We start from the raw sequence: 22,456 nt of genomic DNA, 5'->3' as shown, positions 1-22,456 counted from the left end.
AAAAGAAAAAGGTCGTTAAGAGGCCCACACAAATCCTACTTCAAAGATAGAACGTATCAATAATAATTTGCGTGCAAGACCAATGACAAAAGCATTGATGTCAGGAGTGCGCATCATAGATATTAAATTCCAGCCAGCCCATAAGGTTAACTTGAAATCTAGCTGATTTAATAGTTGAGTTGATTCAGATAAGATGAAAGATTAATGAGAGTAAATAAATGGTCAAACCTGGTGAACCTAGCAAAGTTTATAGAGAATTTTTTTTAAAATGTATTTTTTTTTCTAGTCAAAGACTTTTTTTTTATGTTATTTAGTTGGTTATTAATTCTTTTCAAAATTAACTATATGAATACTAAAAGAATATTTTATTTTTTTAATGAAAAATTTAAAGCCCTTTAGTGTATATTAATTAGATGGTCCGCGCTATGCCGCGAGTTCACCTTTTATTTTCATAAAAAATTTGGGTCTTGAAGCTGGCAGGACTCATGACTAATTTCGGTCCTGCACAATCAATGACCTAAGGCTATTTTTGGTTCTGCAGCTGCAAGACCCAATGATAATTGGGTCTTGGCGCAACCCAAGCGCCACGTGTGTACTGAGGTCTGCCCAGCACACAACAGGCATCCCAAGCACCACTTGTGCGATTGGTCTGCTAACACATAGGTAGACAACCCAAGCGCCACGTGTCCCCACGTGGTTTTTTTCGATAGTAATAACAGTTTTTTAAAATTTATTAATGACGATGATAATAATAATAATTTTTAGAACATAAATAATAATATTTTTTATATTAATACTTAGAATTGTTGAATATTTTTAATAATACTACGCCGCGGGTTACCATTTTATTCTTATAAAAAATAACATAAAAATTTATAATAGAAATAATAATATATTTTCAATAGTAATAATAATATTTTCTTTCAAATTTATTAATTATTTTATTAATAATAATAATATTTAGAATCATAGGATCCAGGAACCTTGAGTTTTGATGAAGAACGCAATAGAATTGGGTCCTTACACAAGACCCATTGATTGTGAGTCCTGACGCCGAACCCATCCCCCTTGAATCCAGTGCCATGACTCAAGCACCAGGTGTTTTCAAGTGGGGCGAGGGCATTGATCACTCCCAGCACAACCCAAACGACATGTATGCGCAGGGGTGTGCCAAGCTCTCACGCATCAGCCTAAGCCCCACGTGTGCGCTAGGGTCTGCCAACACACAGGCAGCACCCAAGCGCCACGTGTCCCAATTAGTTTTTCTTTAATAGTAGTAAAATTTTTTTAAAATTTATTGATGATAATAATGATAATAATTTTTAATTTTACCTTTCAAATCAAATCTATGATTGTTTTTGAATACTAAGAATATTTTTTTTCTAATTTAGTAATTATTTTATTAATAATATTAATTATAAATAATAATATTTACAACACAAAAAGATAATATTTTTAATATTAATACTTTTGATTATGTAAAAATATTAATATTCACAATACAAATAATACTATTTTAATTCCAAGAATATTTAGAACACAAATAATAATATTTTTTTTATATCAAAACTTTGAATTATTATAAAAATAATAATATTATAATATAAATATTAATATCTTTGATATGAATACGTTGAATTATAAGAAAAATAATAATATTTAGAACACAAGTAATAATATTTTTTTTATATGAATGCTTTCTATTATAAGAAAAATAATAATATTTATAACACAAATTATAATATTTTTTATATTAATACTTAGAATTGTTGAATATTTTTAATAATATTACACCGTGGTTTCACTTTTTATTTTTATAAAAAAATATCATAAAAATTTAGAATATAAATAATAATATGTTTTCGATATTATTAATAATATTTTCTTTCAAATTTATTAATTATTATATTAATTATAATACAAATAATAATATTTATCACACAATAATTAGCCCAAGGGCCACGTGTGAGCTTGGTATCTGCCCAGCACACTGGCAGTCAGCCCAAGCGCCACGTGTATGCTTGGTCTGCCCAACATACAAGCAGATAACCCAAGCACCCAAGGCTGAGCAGACAGAGTGTTAGGTGGCTGCAGCCAAGCAGTAGGTGTCCGCAGCCCCAGTGGGCGCACCTCAAGCCTGACGCTTGGGTTTTGTAGGGCGCAACCTCACCATATGCCCTTACCAAATAGTACAATACATAGTGAAAAGCACTCACAGGGCCGTTGCAGTGCAAAACAATACAATTCACAGTGAAAGTACTTACAGTGCACAGTAATTTTTACTATCCCCGCTAAACAGTGCAGTCCACATTGAAAGCACTCACAAGGTCGCTACAGTCAGGGGCGGAGCAAGAGAAAAAAATTAGGGAGGGCCAAATTCTAAATTAGGGGGGAAGAAAAAATTTTATTACTTTTATTAAATATTTATAAGGGAGGGGGCATTTTCTTGCAGGGGCCGGGGCCCCTGCCAGCCCCCCTCCCTCCGCCACTGGCTACAGTGCAATCCATAATGAAAACATTCATAGTATACAGTAGCTCACGCTACAGTGAAACACTGATTAATTTTAATTATAGTTAATATTATATGTTTATAAAAAAATAAAATATTTTTTTAATATGGATTTGAAACTTTTAATATATATATATATATATATATATATATATATATATATATATAATCGTGAGATTAAATTTTTTAACAGGTGTCTCCTAGCGTGTTTGTAGCACAGTGGTCAATCGTTACGCTCTCGTCAGATCCACCGCCAAATCTAGGGAAGTACAATTAATTCTTTTACACTGACTTCTTTAGTACGAAATGTACCAGATCTGCACTGATCCCCTCACAATGTCTATAAATAACTTTTTATTTATTTATTTATTTATTTTTCAGAAATAAAAGATGAACATTACTGTATATTTATATTCCATCATCATGATTTCTATTTTCACTGCAAAAAATAAATATTAATTGGCTGAAGAAAATAGAAACAGAAAAAGAAATCTTTAATAATAATAGTAATAATATCTTATAAATGGATTTGAAGACTGCAAGCAGCACGTGGCACATCAAAGCCTTCAACTTCACACAAAAGCTAGATATGTTCATTAAAAAAAAACAATTCTAGATATTTATATTAAAATAATATTCTTTATACCAACCTATTAAAATTTACTAAAATAAATTGATTTAATATTTTTTAAATAAAATAATATTTTTAAAAATATCTAAAACAGAGACAGAAGCTAATGCGAAACAGACCTTGAAAGTATTACCACTACTCCTACTTCACTCGCTGATAACAAGACTTGCTTCTCTGATCTGAAGCTGGGAAATGGATTCTCTGCGTCTTTTGCATTTTGTCACTCCTACTCCAACTAGAAGAAACCAATTCCATCACTCTCATTCTCATCATAAACTTGCACGACCACCGGGACTGTGCGCGACCACCACGTTCTTCAATCCAAGGATTCCGATTCCGATTCGCGGAAGAATCGTTTGTGCTGTTTCCTCTACTCAAACCAGGTATTCTTATTCTTATGATCATCATTATTTGGCTTTTGTTTGGTTGACGAGATAATTCTATTCTTTTATTTTTCTTGTCATGTTTCTTGTTCTGATGGGTTTAAGTTTGGCAGAGAAGAAGAGAGGGCAACGAAGAAGAGCATGTTGAATGTGAGGATAGATCACCAAGTTGAATTTGGTGAGAATATTGTGATTGTGGGGTCAAGTAAAGAAATGGGTTCTTGGAAGAAGAAGGTTCCGATGAAATGGACGGAGAATGGATGGGTTTGTAAGTTGGAGCTGAAAGGGGGTGAGGTTGTTGAGTTTAAGTTTGCTATTGTGAGCAAGGACAATAGTTTGGTGTGGGAAAGTGGGGATAACCGGGCTTTGAAGCTTCCCAGAGAAGGGAGTTTTGAGATTGTTTGTCGATGGGGTGCGACTGGGGAGGCTGTCAATTTTTCGCCTTCGGAGTTAGAGCAGAATGGAGAGGAAGCGGAGGACGTTGGCGAGAATGGTTCTGCTGGTGCTGATATCACTTTGGAGGCGGGAACAAGTCCTTTTGTTGGGCAGTGGCAAGGGAAGGCTGCCTCTTTCATGCGATCGAATGACCATGGGAACAGGGGAAGTGAAAGAAGATGGGACACGTCTGGTCTTCAGGGCTCGGTTTTAAAGTTAGTTGAAGGTGACTTGAATGCAAGGAATTGGCGGAAAAAGGTATTGATGTTAAAATGTGTGTTGTCAAATTTGGATTTCGTGGAAATTTTTCAACAACCATCCAAACCAATGTTTTTATCAACCTCTAGATGATAAATACAGAATTGAAATTGTTATATAATTATAAATAATTTGCGATTACTGTTTTTTTTTTTTTTTTATATATATATATATATATATATATATATATATATATATATATATATAGCTTTCTATGCATGTATGTAAGATCAGCTTGCCAGCATGTGTATATTAGTCAATGGCATAGCTGATTATGCGATTTGTAGAATTCTGGAGATTGTAATGAAAGCGAGACACAGATAGAGACGGAGAACAGAAAATATATTTAAGAATATTTTCCATGTCCTGCCGTGAGTAAGAAAAACATCTTTAGTGCACAAATAAATCCTCTCTTTCTATCTTTTGGTTATGTGCTGGAAATCATGCAAATAATGTAGATTGTTCTAGTGATGTGTGCTCATGGTATCTGAATGCAAAATATCCATATACACATACCATCCACGCTATTCAGAACAGAATATTTGTATTTGATGTATGATGCAGCATAAGAATTTAGCTTTGAATTTGGACATATATTTAAGCTATGAATAGGAGACAAATGTTCAAGCCCCGAGCTTTAATTCTATGAGATAAAAGCTTAGATGATTCTTTGTGGGAGTTGGTTGAAGTTTTCCAGGCTGTTTTGAGCTCCAGAGGAGGCTACATTCAAGTTATTAGCATCAAGGGAAATTCTGTCATTATACAAATTTCTGGGAATTCCAGTAGGAGGGTTTAGTTTATATTTTTCCAATTTAGATCTATATTTAATTAGAAAATCCAAGTACCGTTAGGATGCTTAGCAAATAACTCCAGCATTACAAACAAGCTTTGTAGTTTTTCACTTCCAGTGGAGAATTGTGCAGCATTTTGCTTATTATGTTATGTGTGATGCTTTCCTTGTTATTAAAGGAGTGATTCCTTAAATCTGCTATTGTGAGGCTAGTAGTTTTATTCTGTTTTAATTCAATTTGTCATACTTTCCCATCTGTTTTCAATGTCTAAGTCCCTAACTCACCATGTTCTACAACCCTAGTCTTGAAATAATTAACCATGAACTTCCTTTAAAGTTTTTGTGCATCAATGTATGAGATGGAGTGGTTGGTTTTAGTGAAATCATGCACCCATGGTACAGGTAATCCGTTACAAGTTTTAAGCATTGCAAATTTCATGGACAAAAACTGAACATTAGAAAACAGATAATAACAATGGACCCTATAGTCTATGACTCATGCTTCTTGCACTTGCTCTAGATTGAAGCAGCAACTGAAATGGCAGGATTGTGACAACTCATCCTGCATACCATTTGACTGAGGCATATTGACATTGGTTGTTCAGTGTGTAATTGTTATTGTCTTCCGTGGTTTGCTCACTTAGATGCTTCTTTTTGTCATCATCTGAATACATCTAGTTAATACAGAGTCATGGCTACTTTATGTCACCGTATGTGTGAACGTATGTAAATTCAGAAACAATTATTTCATTGTATAAGCCTGTAATTCATGATTTATGAGCTAAGTCAAAGACTCCTTTATGTATATTAACACCTCATTGATTTTTCATTAACAGCTTGAAGTTGTGTGCGAGCTACTAGTTGGAAGTCTTCAGAGTAAGGACCGGCTGGAGGCTCTAATAGACTCTGCTATCTATTTGAAGGTATTGCTTTATAACCTTAGAATCTTTTACTCTTTGGAAGTTTGTTTCCATCCATGCTTTCCTTAGATCTTTCTCTTATGCAGTGGATAAACACAGGGCAAGTTCCTTGCTTTGAAGATGGAGGTCATCACCGGCCAAATCGGCATGCTGAAATTTCCAGGCTTATATTCCAGGAATTAGAACAGGTGTCTTCAAGGAGAGATACTTCAGCCCAGGTAGCGTATCATTCTTTTTTTCATGGTTCAGATGTATCAAAATTTGACAGCATTTCATCTTTTTTCCCCCTTACCTCACAAGGATTGCACTGATCTGATTGCATTTTGTTTATTGTAAAGTAAAGTTAAATATCAACAACAATGTAGCATTTTCTTTATCCATTTAAGACTACTGATGTAGAACAAGCAAAGAAGCAAAAAATGAAAAGAGAATCATAATCTCAAACTCAACTTTAGTGGATCAATCGATATTACCTGTTTTTTAAATATTTAAGAGTGACATTTCATGTAGGCAGTGAAGCAATTACAAACTCAGAAACATAAACCTCTCACAAAAACAAAATCCTAATACCAATCTAAGCAGAAAATAGAGGTGTCCGGGCAAATATATTGTGAAAGTTCTGCCTAAATTTAGGATTCCTGGCTTGCGTTATTGGCCGTCCTGAATTGGTTTTCAGAGTGCTTTTGATGACAGTGGAATTGGTTTGTCTATCTCTCAGTACCTATTGACTTGGAAGGATTGAGCAGTGGTCCCTGTATGCCAGTGACCTGCGGTTCTGTTTTATGTTTTGGATGGTATAATTTATGTGTTTTCTTACAATGGGTTATGTTTTGGATGGTATAATTTATGTTTTTTCTTACAATGGGAGCTCACGGTAGCAAAATAGTTGAAGTTAACGCCCTTAATGTCTGATTAATATAATGATGTGTATTTCTGTTGCTAGCATTGGAAATTTTGCTGAAACTGAAGACAACACAAATTATCAAGCAAAAGAAATGGGGAGGGGGTGGAACGGAGGACTGGCAGGGCTGGTGCAAACTGGCTTATGCTTGAACTTGGGTGTTGTCTCATTTCATATACTCAATGATAACATGACCATCAAAATCTTTCACAATCAAATGTGAACTTTATCTGCACTTTCATCTTTTATGTTAATGGTTTTTTGTGGTGTATTTCATGTTCTGCACTTTCATCTTATATGTTACTGGTTTTTGGTGGTTTATTCATGTGTATCTATCCCATTTGACCTGTTAAAAAGTTACTTTTCTTTAATTACAAGTTTTGAATTTAATGTTCAGGAAGTGCTTGTTATTCGAAAAATCCATCCCTGTTTGCCATCATTCAAGGCAGAATTCACAGCATCTGTTCCTCTTACTCGGATTAGAGATATTGCTCATCGGGGTGACATTCCTCATGACCTTAAGGTTATATGATACATCACATAGCACTTGGTAAGTAATCTTTGCTGTAATCAAATAACTGGTGTTGATTTCTTTTTTTCTTCTTTTTTTTGTTCACATCCAGCAAGAAATCAAACATACAATACAAAACAAACTTCATCGCAATGCTGGCCCTGAAGATTTAGTTGCTACTGAAGCAATGCTTGCAAGAATTACGAAGAACCCTGGGGAATATAGTGAAGCATTTGTTGAACAATTCAAAATATTCCATCATGAACTCAAAGATTTCTTCAATGCAGGAAGGTCGGGTTATGACTCTTAAACCTCTGATTATCCTAACATTGTCGATAGGTCCTCGGTTCTAAGCAACCATTCAAGAGGAGGAAAATAAGGGATAAAGAACATTGTTTTGGCTCAGCAATTTATATTAACTCCTTTTTCTTGCCCATCATCTTGTCCATATTCATGCTATCTACCATGGATCATTTTTATGGAATGTGGTATGACTTATGAGGAGAACTTCTCTGCATGTGATAAACCAGTTGTCATTTGTTGAGGTTTTTTATAGAACTAGGGGTTTTTCCACAATCTGTTTTATAAATTTATCTAAAACACTGTAATCAGAAAGGAACATTTTATTTTATTTTTTCATTTTTATTCATTTCAACTAGTTTCTAAATGGATCAACTTCTTGACTGGTTTAGTTTTTGTTGATTCAACTTTCTTTTTAAATTTTGGCTTTGCAGTCTTGCTGAACAACTTGTATCAATTAGAGAATCCTTGGATGAAAGGGGCTGTTCGGCTCTTACATTATTTATGGATTGCAAAAAGGTAAATCGTCCCCTTTTAATTTTGGTTCTCCTTTATTATTATGAATTGTATAAAGTTGCCACATGATAACAAGTACATTTCATTAATAACCTAATCTGTCTCATTGGCTCTATGCCTGTACTTTGTACATTCATTGAATCACAGTCATGCTACATATGTTAGGATCTTTTATGTTTGAATTTATGTCCCTAATGATGAAATCTTTTGTACTTCTATAAATTCAACCTTGGTGCTTAGTCATGCGATAGTTTAAGGCGCTGCTAGTTTTAATTCAACATTGTTGGTTAATTTTATTAATTCTAATTTTGCACAGAAATTTACGAGGGACTTGTTTGTATTTTCAGAATTTGGATTCTGCTGAAAAATCACGCACTATTTTTGAACTGATCAAAACCATGCAATCCCTGAATGCTCTGAGAGATATAATTGTAAAAGGTCTTGAAAGTGGTATCGGGAATGATGCTTCTGATGCTGCAATAGCTATGCGTCAAAAGGTGAGCTCATGCTCAGCAATCATTTAGCAAGAGCTTGAAATTAGCAAACAGTGTCTGGAGTTTGATGGTTCTGCCCTTGATGATTCCTTTTTTATTTTTTTTTGTTGTATCATAAGTCCTTTTGTCAATTCTTACATATAACTGTAATATTTGGGTTTCTTTACAGTGGCGTCTATGTGAGATTGGTCTTGAAGACCATTCTTTTGTTCTTCTGAGCAGGTATGCAAGACTGTGTCTTAGTTTACTTAAGATGCCTTTTGCTTTTTCCTAGACATGATCACATAAATCCTTTTGTCAATTCTTACATATAACTGTAATATTTGGATAAATGGCATCTGGCCATGCTTTTTGCTTGTTTGACGCTCACCAACCCATACATTAACTTGTATTTCACAACATTTGGTACTTCAAAAAAAGATTCCATGATCTGTACCAAATCGCCTTGAAGAATCTGCAGAAAAAAAGTCTTATGCCTTGGGAGACCAAGCATGGCCAGAATATATTTTTATGTTGCTGGATAACACAAATCATGTAAGGAAAAAGCCATTTGAAATTTTTTCCTGGGACCAGCATGACCACAATATTTTCTGATGTGGCATCTTGATGTCTTACTGGGTGAAAAGAGCTTTTAAGTGATTCCACTCATGCATGTCATACTCTTTCAGCTGCAAATGAAAACACTGGTAGTGGTTCAAATGACCTAATTTACTGATGGATAGATATACTTAATTTTCTTCCATTCTGGAGTTGATTTAGCCTATAAAGATTTGCTTTAGTTTTCTGTTTGGAATTCATGCACGGGTTGGATGTTATTGGTCCGTATAGGTTTCTCAATGCACTTGAAGCTATGGGAGGGGCTAAATGGCTTGCAGACAATGTGGAGTCAAATAATATAAGCTCTTGGAGTGACCCACTTGGTGCGCTGATTGTTGGTGTTCATCAACTTGCTTTATCTGGTTGGAAACCAGAAGAATGTGAAGCTATTGGAGCCGAGCTTCTTGCCTGGCAAGAGAAAGGTCTCCTTGAAAAGGAAGGTACTTGTTAGTTCTCTAGTGCTGGAAACATTTCACGTCCAGTGAATGTGCTATTGTTAACTTTGTTTTCTTGGCTTCTTCTATTACTATAAAGGAAGTGAAGATGGGAAGATAATTTGGGTACTAAGGCTTAAAGCTACTCTTGATAGAGCAAGAAGGCTCACCGAGGAATATTCTGAAGCTCTTCTTCAAACATTTCCAGAAAGAGTGCAGGTATAAGATTTAATTTTCTCCTTTTCTTTTCTTTTGTTTTTTTTCTTTCCTTGTTAGGACCACATCTACATCTGCTGTTTGATATTCCTGGTTTCTTGATGGATTAATACTTCTATTGTTCTCCATCCCGTTTTACTTTTCTATTTTTACTTTCTAATTTTTAATAAATAGCATGTATCACTTTGACAAACACACATTTTCAAAATTAACCTTTTGTTGGAAAACATATTAACTTATATTTTGAGAATTGGTATTTTTGCTAGTGGAAATTAATAGGAACAATGTTGGAAAGTCTATTACTGCCCTGTAAATTACTTAGAAGGTGGATGAATTACTTTGACATATGTCAAAAGGAAAATACGAGCAAATAAAATAGAATGCATTTTTTTTTACCTGATGGGGCTCATGAACTCTGACAATTTGCAGAGCTAGATTTGCTGAAAACAATCTATCTTAATAAATCATGGCTTTAGAGTGCTAAAATTATTTCATGGATGCTATCCATGAACTACTGGAAAAACATTAGAGTTATAAATAGACTCTGAATTGTGATTAAAATTGTTCCCTGACCCTTGCAGATGCTTGGAAAAGCACTTGGAATTCCTGAAAACAGTATAAGGACGTATACTGAAGCTGAGATTCGTGCTGGGTATGTAGACATTTTTTGTAATCCTAAAGAATGCGATCTTCTAGATAGGCTTGCACAATCTATCAATACTTTGTGCTACTGATTTCAAAACCATATGAATATCTTACTGGTTATAGAAATACTGTAACCTTCTAACTGGTAGATTTCATATGTAGGGTAATTTTTCAGGTTTCAAAACTTTGTACCCTGCTTTTGAAAGCGGTTAGAAGTACCCTTGGTTCCCATGGTTGGGATATTCTTGTTCCTGGAGCTGCTAGTGGCACATTAGTACAGGTACCCTTGATCATTTTTGCTTCAATTGCTTTTAATAGGAAGCACACCAATATTATAAAATAGCATTAGTAATTATTTGCGGATTCCTAACTTTATCATTTTTGCTTAAGATAAAAAATTTAATTTTGAGAGATGTCACTAATGAAGTTTAGCGAGCCGATAAGCAGCCTCATTCTGTGCTCATGCATCGACCTTAGTTTTTGGTGTCACTATTCTTCCATTTCCCTAGAAGAAAAAAGTAAAAGAGGAAAAGGAGAAGATGGAAAAAGATAGTTCTCGGGAGTTGGGCCAATGATGGTTACTCATCTGAATGACAAGAAGTTAGATAAAAGCCCAGAATGACCATGTACAATGATGCTGTTTATTCCCGGGTTCAAGTCAGAGTTACCACTTTATGGTGCTTGTGGGTGGAAAGCACTTCATAATTTCAAGCACCCTTGCTTATGAGATAACTTTTGAGGTGTATGATAGTTTCCTGACCTCTTTATCGGTACCCTGCATGGTACTTTTGGGGTGTGTGATTATTTTCTTGGCCTTCTGATATGTCTTTCCTTTATTTATTTATTTATCTTCAGGGTGGAGAATGCATCATTCTCCTTGTTGTAACTTAGGTTTTCCTTTCTAATAAAATCTTTTTCTTATTTGTGATAAAGGGCAATTAACTGAAATTCATCAAGCTGGTTGAAATTTTGGTTCCAACCAAGTAAATCTCAGCTGAATCAATGTTGCAGCTGCTGAGCTAACTGGATCAGCTATCATACCTGTGTTCTCAAAACCATTCTTTTGAAGCCATCTCCCTTCTATGTTTGTGCAAGGATTCTTTAGTGTAGTGGCTAATTGGAATAGTTGTTAATTTTTTTACTTTGAAAAGAAACTTTAGTATGTCCTTGCTTGTTGGTCTGTTGGAATTACCATGGCCCTTGGTTTTCATGCTCAGTGATCTTAAAATTGGTAAATGCCATAGTTCCCCATGAAGTTGTCTTTGGCCTCTAAGATCCTGGTCAAACACATCAATTGCAACAAAAGCTTTTAGTATTACATGCTCTCATCGATGTTAAATTTATAAATCCATGTTTATGCATTACATCTTTACAAAATTGTTGGTCAATATGACATTCAGTTGCTGTGTCATAGGTTGAGAGCATTGTGCCTGGATCATTGCCATCGAAAATAGAAGGACCTATTGTTCTTGTGGTGAACAAAGCTGATGGAGATGAAGAGGTTTAAATGTCTCTCATCTCGATATATTTTATGTCTTGTTCATCATAGTACACGTGAACTTTCTCACTTACTATACAAGTATATCTTGCAGGTAACAGCTGCTGGCAGTAACATAGTGGGAATTATACTTCTGCAAGAGCTGCCTCACTTATCTCATCTTGGTGTTAGGGCTCGTCAAGCAAGTTCCTTCACTAAATTCTAAATATCTCAAGTCATTACAGACTGTTGAAATATGTATAAATAAAGGTTAACTTTAATGGAATTGGTTTTCTGCAGGAGAGGGTTGTCTTTGTGACATGCGAAGATGATGATAAAGTTGCTGATATGCGAAAGCTTACTGGAAAAAATGTGAGGTTAGTTTGTCTGAACACCTATGATATGAAATCAATTCTTGTGTCTTCATTATGTTTTTGAATTTGATGGTTAGAAATATGCAGCATTTGGTTCTGTTTGATTTCCGTCCTTTTCCTCTTCCTCTTCCTTTTCTTGGTTTTTAATGTCTATGGTTTGCAGGTTGGAAGCTTCCTTGACTGGCGTAAATCTAAATCTCTCTTCATCAGATGATATCGTTCCAGAAGATCATTCAGGCAACGGTTCAGCAACAGTTGAACCTCCTGGACCTCATGATCCATTCTTGTCTGCTGTTAAAGCTCACTCCAATAAGGTACAATAACTTATATATTACTTTTATGTAATTGTAACTCTTCAACCGCCCTGTGATTATAGTAGATGTGGTTTATCAAAATTGACAAATATTTAATTTTATCAAGGGTGTTTCTGCTGGAGGTCTTATACTACTTGCAGATGCAGATGCACAAACATCAGGCGCAAAGGCTGCTGCTTGTGGTCGTTTAGCTTCTTTGACAGCAGCTTCGAAAAAGGGTAATGTTGGTTGGTTGTTAAGATGGTTTACCTTTTCGCTAATGAAATGTGTTTCACCTTTTGCTAAGTTTCTCTGAAGGGGTGGTACTTTTAAGTTCCATCCTGCTATATGGATTTTAATTTGCCGACCACTTGCCTTTTTTATTCTCATTATTAACCATCACATTTACATATGATTTTTATAACTGCGTTGGGCACTGGGATCTTAGAATGTCACAAATCGCCTTGGGAAGTTCTTTCATCAGGTTTAACAACATTAAAATCAAACCGAATGGCACCAGGAATCATTCTAATAGGAATTGGAGTTCCCTTCCCAAGTACAAAAATACAATTAAATACTTTAAGGAAAAATTGAACATCTATCCTTGTTTTTTTTTTTTTTTTCAAAATAAACAGTCCTAAAAATGTTTTTTTGACTGCTGCTGCATCAACTGGATCCACCAAAAAGTACATGTGATACTTGACACAACATTAACTTTTTTATTATAAGTGAGCAGCATTTGAGAGTAAAAGATGGATTAAAAATTGGAAGAAGTTCGTGAATTAGAGGAATTAAATAGTTATTGGACGACCTCCTTTATTGCATGTTAGATTTGCATGTTTTCTGTACTGAGGCTGACTTTTTGTGGATTTGCTTTTTAAATGGCAGTTTCCAGTGACCAAGGTGTGCTTGCTTCATTTGAAGTTCCTAAGAGCATGGTTATACCTTTTGGTTGTATGGAATTGGCACTAGAGCATAGCAAATCTATGGACACATTCATGTCATTTCTAGAACAGATAGAAACAGCTAGGCTGGATGGGGGCGAACTTGACAAGCTATGCTTTAAACTCCAGGAACTGATCTCTACCCTGCAGCTCCCAAAAGACACCATTGATGGAATAGGTCGAATGTTTCCAGACAATGCAAGACTGATTGTACGCTCAAGTGCCAATGTTGAGGACTTGGCTGGAATGTCAGCTGCTGGTCTTTATGAATCAATTCCCAATGTTAGCCCATCAAATCCAACTGCATTTGCAAATGCTGTTAGCCAAGTATGGGCTTCATTGTACACACGGAGAGCAGTTCTAAGCCGTCGAGCTGCTGGCGTGCCTCAGAAAGATGCCACAATGGCAGTTCTGGTTCAAGAAATGCTTTCACCAGATCTATCATTCGTGCTCCACACACTCAGCCCAACTGACCGTGACCAGAACTCTGTTGAAGCAGAGATTGCCCCTGGGCTGGGTGAGACCCTAGCTTCTGGCACCAGAGGCACTCCATGGCGCCTTTCATGTGGGAAGTTTGATGGGCACGTGAGAACACTGGCATTTGCAAATTTCAGCGAGGAGATGCTGGTATCCGGTGCAGGTCCTGCTGATGGCGACGTAACCCGTTTGACTGTAGACTACAGCAAGAAACCATTAACAGTTGATCCAATATTCCGTCACCAACTGGGTCAGCGTCTCTGTTCAGTAGGCTTTTTCCTCGAAAGGGAGTTTGGCAGCCCACAGGATGTGGAAGGATGTGTGGTCGGAAAAGATATCTATGTCGTTCAGACACGCCCACAACCTTAGTAAAGCTTGTCTTATTCTGTATTAAAGGTGAAGGGAGGGTTACTTCCCAACCGGGAACTTCGTATCTTTGGCAATGGTAAGCGTCGACTGTAGTAAGGCTTCTCTATACACCGTTATACATTTCATTGGGAGAGAGTATAGCTCTAGTGGCTTGAAGGTATGTATATTGTCCAGAGATATAAAGCTATGTAGCACAAATTATGAGAGAAGGTTGTAGAAATTAATAAATAAAGACGAGAAAATAAAATTAATGACCAGATCAAAGAGTTTTATGGTGTTGAGAAATTCATTAGTGATATCCTAATAATTAATTTATAAAACTCCCTTTTTAAAAAAAAGGACAGAAGCAAGTAAGAGAGAATAAAAGTGATATTCTCTTACCTGTATATTACCATTAGTGTTTTTGGCCAAAATCTATCAAACTCCCTCTCTTCAGTTAAACTTTCTCAGTTCTTTCTTTTCAGTTATATTTTCTCAATTGTTTAGACCATGAGAACTCTTAATTAGTTGCAACAATTTACTTTCAATTTCTCTCTTATATTCAATATAATGGCCTCATCATTTTCTTTCTCATGACTCCATTGTCTTGCCTTCTCGCTTTCTTCCCGTTCTCTGGTATCATAACCACCATCATCATCGTTCTTTCATTTAGCTTCCTCGCTCTCATTTCTGCTACCATAGGATTACTTCACCTCTCCTTGTCGAAGGTTTAGGACAATGGTTTTTGGCAGATGAGTAAATGATGGGTTTGCAACGATATGGGTTTTAATCGAGTTGATTATTAGTGGGTGTTTATTTGTAGGAATTTTTGATGGGTAATTGTTAAATTGGGGTTTTACGTACTGATGGATAAAGTGGAAAGTAAGGATTTTTATAGCTTGAAGATTCAAGTTGATTACAAGTAACACAATAAACGTGATGCATGCAAATCCTTACGTAGCATTTTGTTAAGATAGCGGGGCATATATGAAATTTATTCCAAAACTATTTCAAATAAATTTATTTTATATTTTTCTCTGTCTATTCAATTAAATATGATGTTTTTTTCTCTCATATTTATCATTTTTATCCTAGAATGCTAACCAAATAAAATCTTAGAAATTAAAGTTGAGTTTACACGAATGTACTTTAAAAGATCTCAAATAATTCTTTCATTTAGGGATTATACATCATAAGAATCGATAATTAACAACACTAAAAAGACAAAATGTTAACAAAAAATAGGGTTGGAACAACACCCTAATAGTAGCTTTATTGCTAAAATATTTAAATTTAAGATTTTGTGTGAAAAAAAATAAAATAGGTGTGGATTGTTTTGGGATGTAAGTTTCCTTTTAATTGTTCTATATTAGATTCATTGCTTATATTTTTTATACTATTTTTTCTTTCTTTTTGTTAATTTCTACTAATTGCTCTGATTAAATTAAAAAAATGCCACGTGTTATTCAGATCTGACGTGTCAAGGCCCACGTTACTTGTCACTGGAAAATTGGGTGGAATCTCATTCAAAGGGCAACATTAAGAAAATATCTAGAATAGAGGGATGTGATAGACAGAAAGAAAAAGGTAGAGGAGCCACATTGAAAAAGTGTTAAGAAAAGAGGGATGAAAGTGCAATTTCCCCACACAAGATTTGTTAATCGCTATGAAATGTAAATGGAATAAAGTTGAGTATATTTCATTAATTTTCTGATAATATAATTAAGACTTGCTTTAATCTATAAGACACTAAGGTTATAACCACACAATGCAAATAGGCAAATAAATAGCAAATAAATCCATTTGCATGTATTTCTCTGTACAAACTATGGCATTACTTTCCCTCACATAAAACAATCTGTCAGGAAAGTATATATTTTGTAAATTGAGAAAATAACTAAATCAGGCATTAAAACAAAATCCGCTCTATGCACAGTGAAATCCATGGTCTAACAAAGCAAACTTCACCTGCAAACCAATCTTCCCGCCATCAGTGACCATCTTAGCATTTTAGTGGGTATTGGCTGGTTTTGCTGGTAAGTCACTCGTGTCACCTGTGGAGCACAGAGTGACCTTGGTTTGAATCCCGCTCACACCAAAGATGAGAAGAGGCTTGTGGAAAGGGGAGGGTGATGCTATGTAGCTAAATCCTATTTGACATCCCAATGAATCACCACAAAAATACGAAGAAAGGTAAGTTCATGGTTTGTCCTCTGCCCTCTGCCATTGGAAAATAATAGCAAACACAGGACCAGTACAAAAAGAAAGCTCCAGTTTCTTTTAATTACCAGGAAAACAACTCAAAGGCCAGGACCTAGATAATCTACATCTCATCTTTACGGATTTGAGGTTTCGGTCATTTTAAGTTTTATGGAGTTTCGCATTAATTTCACCCACCATGCATTTGCTGAATGTCGGATGCATTCACGACACATGAAAAACAATGCAGTAGACACAAGTTAGCTATGGCATCCTCTTCATTATGAAAATCCAATTAAGGCATGCAATCTTGCCATAATCTCTTCAACGCTAGCATTGTATTTTTTGCATGAACATCAAGGGAATTCAAAGTAGTTTCATTTCAAATAATACTTTTTTGACTGCCAAAGTTCTCACACAGTAACTTCAAATATTATAATTGCCTTTTTCCCACCGTTTAGTCATAGGAGCACTTACAACGCCGATACAAGTTGACTGCATGACTAAGATAACCACTTCCAGGAATCCCAGTAAGAAGAGATGTGATCGGTGCAAATCTGAAAAGAATCGCTTCAGGTCTAGCAGTCACTGTCTGGAGCCAATTGGAAAGACTGTTAGTGAACACATCTCCTCCTCTTTTTGTACAAATGATGGTGAGGCCCTGTCCAAGTTGAAAAACGAGATTTCAAGAAAAGAAATTAACGTTGTTACTCTGGAAATTCATAGTACATCTTGTTCGACTTACGTCCTTGCACTGCATAACGCGATTGAAAACCTCAGGAAGACAGGAACCTATATCAAGCCATGACATTCAGCAATTTATATATATCATGTCAGGAATTAAAAGTTTAGTATGTAGAAGAAGAAGGACAAATACTTGTCTTCCATCTCTTGTATATATTCCTCAGTAGAAGGGGAGGACTTTTTCTGTCTGAAAATAGATAATCTCCAAGATCTTCCAAATGCCTTCTCACCTCAGCAGGGGGAATAGGCGAGGAAGGTTTTTGTGGAACACAGATTAAATCTTGACCTCCAACAGCCATCCCTATTATTATATGTGTGCCATATGTACGAATAAACCTGCCTAAAACTAATAAGCATCCGTGTGCCAGAGTGACGCAAATCAGGCAGGAGTCTATATTGCATCAGATCAACAAAATTATTTGGACAGAACAGACCTACGAGAAAAAGACACTCCCTCCGTCCCAAAGAGATTGACCACCTTACCATTTTGTGATGTCCCAGAATTGCTGTCCGCAATTTAAAAAGTTCGAAGTATTAATTGCTTGATTTTCTTGTTATAGCCCTGATTAAAATCCACCTTGATTCTTTTAATTCCCTCATTAACTTAGATTTAAACCAAAATCTTCATTTGTTGTGTTCATGAAATATGATTCATGTGACTTAAGGAGCAATTGTCTCGTAATCTTAATTTAATGAAAATTATTAGGTTTAATTGTAATCTTTATGTACGCTATATATTGCAAGTAATAAAAAAACAAATATATAGCTAAACGTGATTTAAAAAATAAAGTGCTATATATATTTCTTAGTAGAAAAAAAACTTTTTTTTAAATAAAGATTCAACCTTATTGAACTAGTTGGTATATCATGCGAGCGTTCATAAAATATAATTAATGAGATTTTATTAGTTATTTTCTAGATTTATTTTAAAAAAAAAAACAAACATAAAAAAAATATAAAACTCATAACCCATTAGAAGTGATAAGAATATATTTACTTAGAATTTCTCTCTTTTAATTATATTTATTTATTTTTAAATGAGTCTAGTAAGTAACTAATAGGTATCATTAGTTATTTTTTAAGCATTATAAAATTTTTCACTAGCTAATGATGAGAGGTTTGATATATATGAGATTTTATGGTAAATTAAGACTTGATATATTGTCCAGCCCAATCGTATCTAGATCTATCTAGATCTAACTAGCGCTAGAGTCAGCATATCCCAGGCTTGGGACACTATCAAGTCTGTACTCTGGGCATGCTCGTTTCCTTAGACAGACCCCAGAAAGAAGGGTCATAAAGGTTTTTTATACACGTTAAAAATAGATTTATCAAAAGTTATGAAATTTAAGTTACGTTGCAGGCTATGCACCAAGGGTTTTGTCTTGTTTTTCCCCTCTCATCTTATTCTCCTACTTTCAATCTTCTTTATTTTCCCTTATTTTATATTCTTCTATGACACAAACAATCCAGAGTTCTGTCTAGCATGTATTCTGAACGGGCCTTGTTAATGTCAAAAAAGTGACTTGTTTTGGTAAAATACTTAAAAGCTACCTAGACAAGGATGCAGGATCCCACCGAGGAGGAACAGACTTCTTTACTTCATCTTTCAGTGTTAATGGAGATGCTGTCAAGTGCAAATAGTACAGTGAGATGAAGTAACCGTCAAACGCTAGGTACCTGGAGTCTGCAGTGTCACGAAACCAGTCTCCGCTCAAACCGAAAATAGCATTAAGATACCCAGAAGGAACTTTTCCTTTGATTGAAGATTTCTGATTAAGTAGCTCTGACATCTGCTAGGGAAGAAGACGACAAATAAACTTGAAATATAATGTGTTGCTTATCCATGACATAATGCTTATTACGAATGACTTCATATATATCGACTTGAAATACAAATGTAAACAGACGAGTTAAAACAGTTCAATCACATATATTATGAAAATATAGCTTTAAAATTGCATGCAGAATCCACAATTAATTGAAGAAGTGAGGACAAAGAACCAAGCATGATCAGATCAAAGATTTTACGTTGCCTGTCACTTTAAGTGGTCTGTAAGAATAAATGGTTCGAGAGACGCAAGTTTGGGAGAAATATGGCTCACGGGACTAGTCATTGCAGATGTGTAGGCATCAAGGGCACTGCTTATCTATGAATCTTCAAAAACTGAAGGTGCTTATCAGAATTAGATAAAAAGAAAAAAGAAAGGCCAGCTAGCCACACTGCTAAATCAGTTTCAGTCATTCATATTATGTTACCCTCTAGTGACCACCTTTGCATGATTCGTGTAGCTTTTATCAACAATTCTTCTCCTACAGAGCATTATAATCTGACAACTGATTTTTTCAATACTCTACTATGTAGATTCATCAATTGTCCTACTGGAAAGAACTTCTCCTTTTAACTATGCTGAACCTAGGCTCACAGAGACCTCATTACCTCAGATTGCTTTGCTGAAGCTCTCACATTCCCATTCTGCTACAAACTCATAACATTAATTAGCCTTTCCTGGACATCATTAAATTAACATAAACAAAATCACGCGTCAAGATGTTCATTAGTCAAGGAAAGCCAAGAATGGCTCATATAACCCCTGACCTTCTGCTCTGACAGGACCAATTTCTGTAAAAACGAGTAAGTTGCATCTTCTAATCATCTCAAAGAAACTCTCTCTACACCAAACCCTTGTGAGTGTGACAACAAATAATGCTGCTAGCCTGCTACCTACCAGTATCTCTAAATTTCCCATTTTTATTGTTCCTAGGAGCGTAAAGATTTTAATTTACCCCCAATTAAACTTGTTTATAGATTATTCAGTTCAAAATACTAAATCATTCCTAGACATCATCTATCCATAAAGGGTGGTGATGATGCCACTCCAAGAATTTATAATGGGGCTCCACACTAGCATGTGTTCTAATACATCTTTTGATTGTTGAGTGGAGTGCTATAATAAACTCGTAGAGTTGCATCATCACCACCCATAGACCATATTCCGGAAAGATCTTAGAGGCTCCATTTTCCCAACTTACTAGTTCTTTCATTTCAGTAGATTAACTAGGAAAGTAGAGTCTACTTTCTTCCATCTTTGTTTCCCACTCCACTGCACTGCACTTAAGCCGAGCAAAATTTTTTACAGCATAAGAAAAATATTCATGCGATAGCAATGTTTTAAAAGAAGTAAAAAAAAATTAAAAATTTGGTAATTGAAAGAGGCTTATATGCTGTCAAAGCAGTGATATAAAAAAAAAAAAAAAAACTATAAAATGAGCATCTTATACTTGTACTCACTCAATTAATATGATTTAATTAAAAAATTAAAATTTCTTTTCAAAAAGCTAGTTCAACAAAGCCTTAAAAAAAAAAAATCTGAGCTAACCCTTATTACTTTTAAAACGACAAGAAAATCCCATGAAAAGTGAATAAAAATAATAATTAAATATTGATGGATGAAAAAAAATTTAAAAAACTTAAAAAAATAAGAAAAAACCAAGCAAACTTGGGTGGACTTCATAAATCCAGATTTGATATCTCAAATCTACAATTCGTTAAATTTTAAACTTGAACTCAACTAAGAAGCTCAACACCCAACTAATTAAATATCGAAAGACAAAATTAATAAATTTAAATCGATTAAGAAACAAAATTCCTTCTCTTTTCCTTTCCTTTTGTATTTGCTTTTTGTTTTTGTGACTCTCTTTTCTTTTCTTTTTTGTTTTTCTTTCGTGTATATTGTTTTTGGCTATCTTCTGGTTAGCCCTTTCAATATATCGACTTATTCTAGTAAAAAAAAGAAATAAAATTCCTTTTAAAAAAACTAAATTTAACAAAGCAAAAAAAGAAAAACCAAGGTCACCCATGTTATTTTTAAAATGACATATAAACTCCATATAAAGTAAATAAAAAGAATGTTAGGTGATAAAATAAAATAAAAATCTTAAAAAATAGGGGAAAAAGTTAGGACAAACTTTGTAAACCCAAGTTAATCTCTTAAACATGCAATCCGTTAAATTATAGACCCAGACTTAACCTAGAAGCTCTACACCTAATAAATTAAATATTATATGATAAAATCAATTAATTCAATCTAAAAACAAAATTCCTTTTAAAAACAACTATATTGAACAAAGAAAAAAACACTTAAGGCAACTCGTGTTATTTTTAAAATAATAAAAAAATTCCATAAAAAGCGAATTAAGAAGAACCAAAAAAATAATTGTAAGATGAAAATGAAAGAAAAAATCTTAAAAAAAAGAGAGAAAAACAAACAAGTCTATATGAACCTTGTAGACCCGATTTAATCTTTCAAATTCATAATCTGTTAAATTCTAGACTTTAGACTCAGTCAATAAGCTAAACACTCGACCAATTAAATGTCGGGAGGATGAAATTAATTAATTTAATTTAATAAAAAAATTCCTTTGAAAAAGCTAAATTTAATAAAGACTGAAAAAAATAGAAGCAACTCATGTTATTTTTCAAATGACTGAAAAAAAATCCATAAAAAGTGAATAATAAAATAACAAAATGCTAAAAGATGAAAAAAATTAAAAAATAAGCTTAAAAAAAAAACTAAGTAAGCCTGGGTAAACTTTATAAATTCAGGTTAATCTTTTAAATTTGCAAACCTTTAAATTCTAGATTCAAACATAACTAAAAAGTTAAACACTCGACTGATAAAATGTTAAAAGATAAAACAGTTAAAAAAATCAATCTAAAAATATTTTCAAGGTAAGCATTTATTGTTTATCATTTATTATCCCTTAAATATTAATATAAAAAACTTTTAATTTTAAAATTATCTAACTAAAACAAGTAGGGATAAAAAATTTATTATCATAGTTTTAAAATCTAATTTGAAGATGAATCCTAAGTTATGGTGGACCACTCAAGCCCACACATCTATGTTTTTTTTTCCAATGGCCTTTTAGTGTTTTTATTTGTAAACAGAATATAAACAATATATAATATTATTAAGAACATGTTTGGAAACGCGGTGTAAATCATGTTTTTAAAAAATTTAAATTTTTTTTATTAAAATTTAATATAATTTATATAT

At 34.2% G+C, this 22,456-nt stretch overlaps 2 protein-coding genes across 2 annotated transcripts; one reads left to right on the top strand and one right to left on the bottom strand.

Annotated features, from left to right (window-relative positions):
• The first annotated feature begins 3,239 nt into the window (after window positions 1-3,239).
• LOC133682346 (phosphoglucan, water dikinase, chloroplastic-like) lies at window positions 3,240-14,759 on the top strand. Its single transcript, XM_062105648.1, has 19 exons — window positions 3,240-3,523; window positions 3,637-4,216; window positions 5,843-5,929; window positions 6,013-6,144; window positions 7,225-7,350; window positions 7,451-7,629; window positions 8,073-8,157; window positions 8,502-8,651; window positions 8,818-8,870; window positions 9,477-9,685; window positions 9,780-9,898; window positions 10,477-10,547; window positions 10,703-10,820; window positions 11,955-12,041; window positions 12,133-12,219; window positions 12,318-12,394; window positions 12,555-12,705; window positions 12,812-12,923; window positions 13,573-14,759. The coding sequence occupies exons 1-19, from the start codon at window positions 3,333-3,335 to the stop codon at window positions 14,472-14,474; spliced, it is 3,516 nt and encodes a 1,171-aa protein (XP_061961632.1). The 5' UTR covers window positions 3,240-3,332; the 3' UTR covers window positions 14,475-14,759.
• A 2,350-nt stretch (window positions 14,760-17,109) lies between these two features.
• On the bottom strand, window positions 17,110-19,189 carry LOC133682962 (MACPF domain-containing protein At4g24290-like). Its single transcript, XM_062106491.1, has 5 exons — window positions 18,951-19,189; window positions 17,831-17,902; window positions 17,627-17,732; window positions 17,398-17,406; window positions 17,110-17,313 (listed from the first exon to the last, which is right to left on the bottom strand). Exons 1-5 carry the CDS (start codon window positions 19,187-19,189, stop codon window positions 17,110-17,112), a joined length of 630 nt encoding a protein of 209 aa, XP_061962475.1.
• Between the last annotated feature and the right edge of the window lie 3,267 nt (window positions 19,190-22,456).

This window comes from Populus nigra, chromosome 2 (assembly GCF_951802175.1).
Source record: "Populus nigra chromosome 2, ddPopNigr1.1, whole genome shotgun sequence".
Taxonomy (NCBI): Eukaryota; Viridiplantae; Streptophyta; class Magnoliopsida; order Malpighiales; family Salicaceae; genus Populus; species Populus nigra.
Note: the sequence above shows the minus strand (reverse complement) of the source record. Positions and strands in the feature narration are given on the sequence as shown.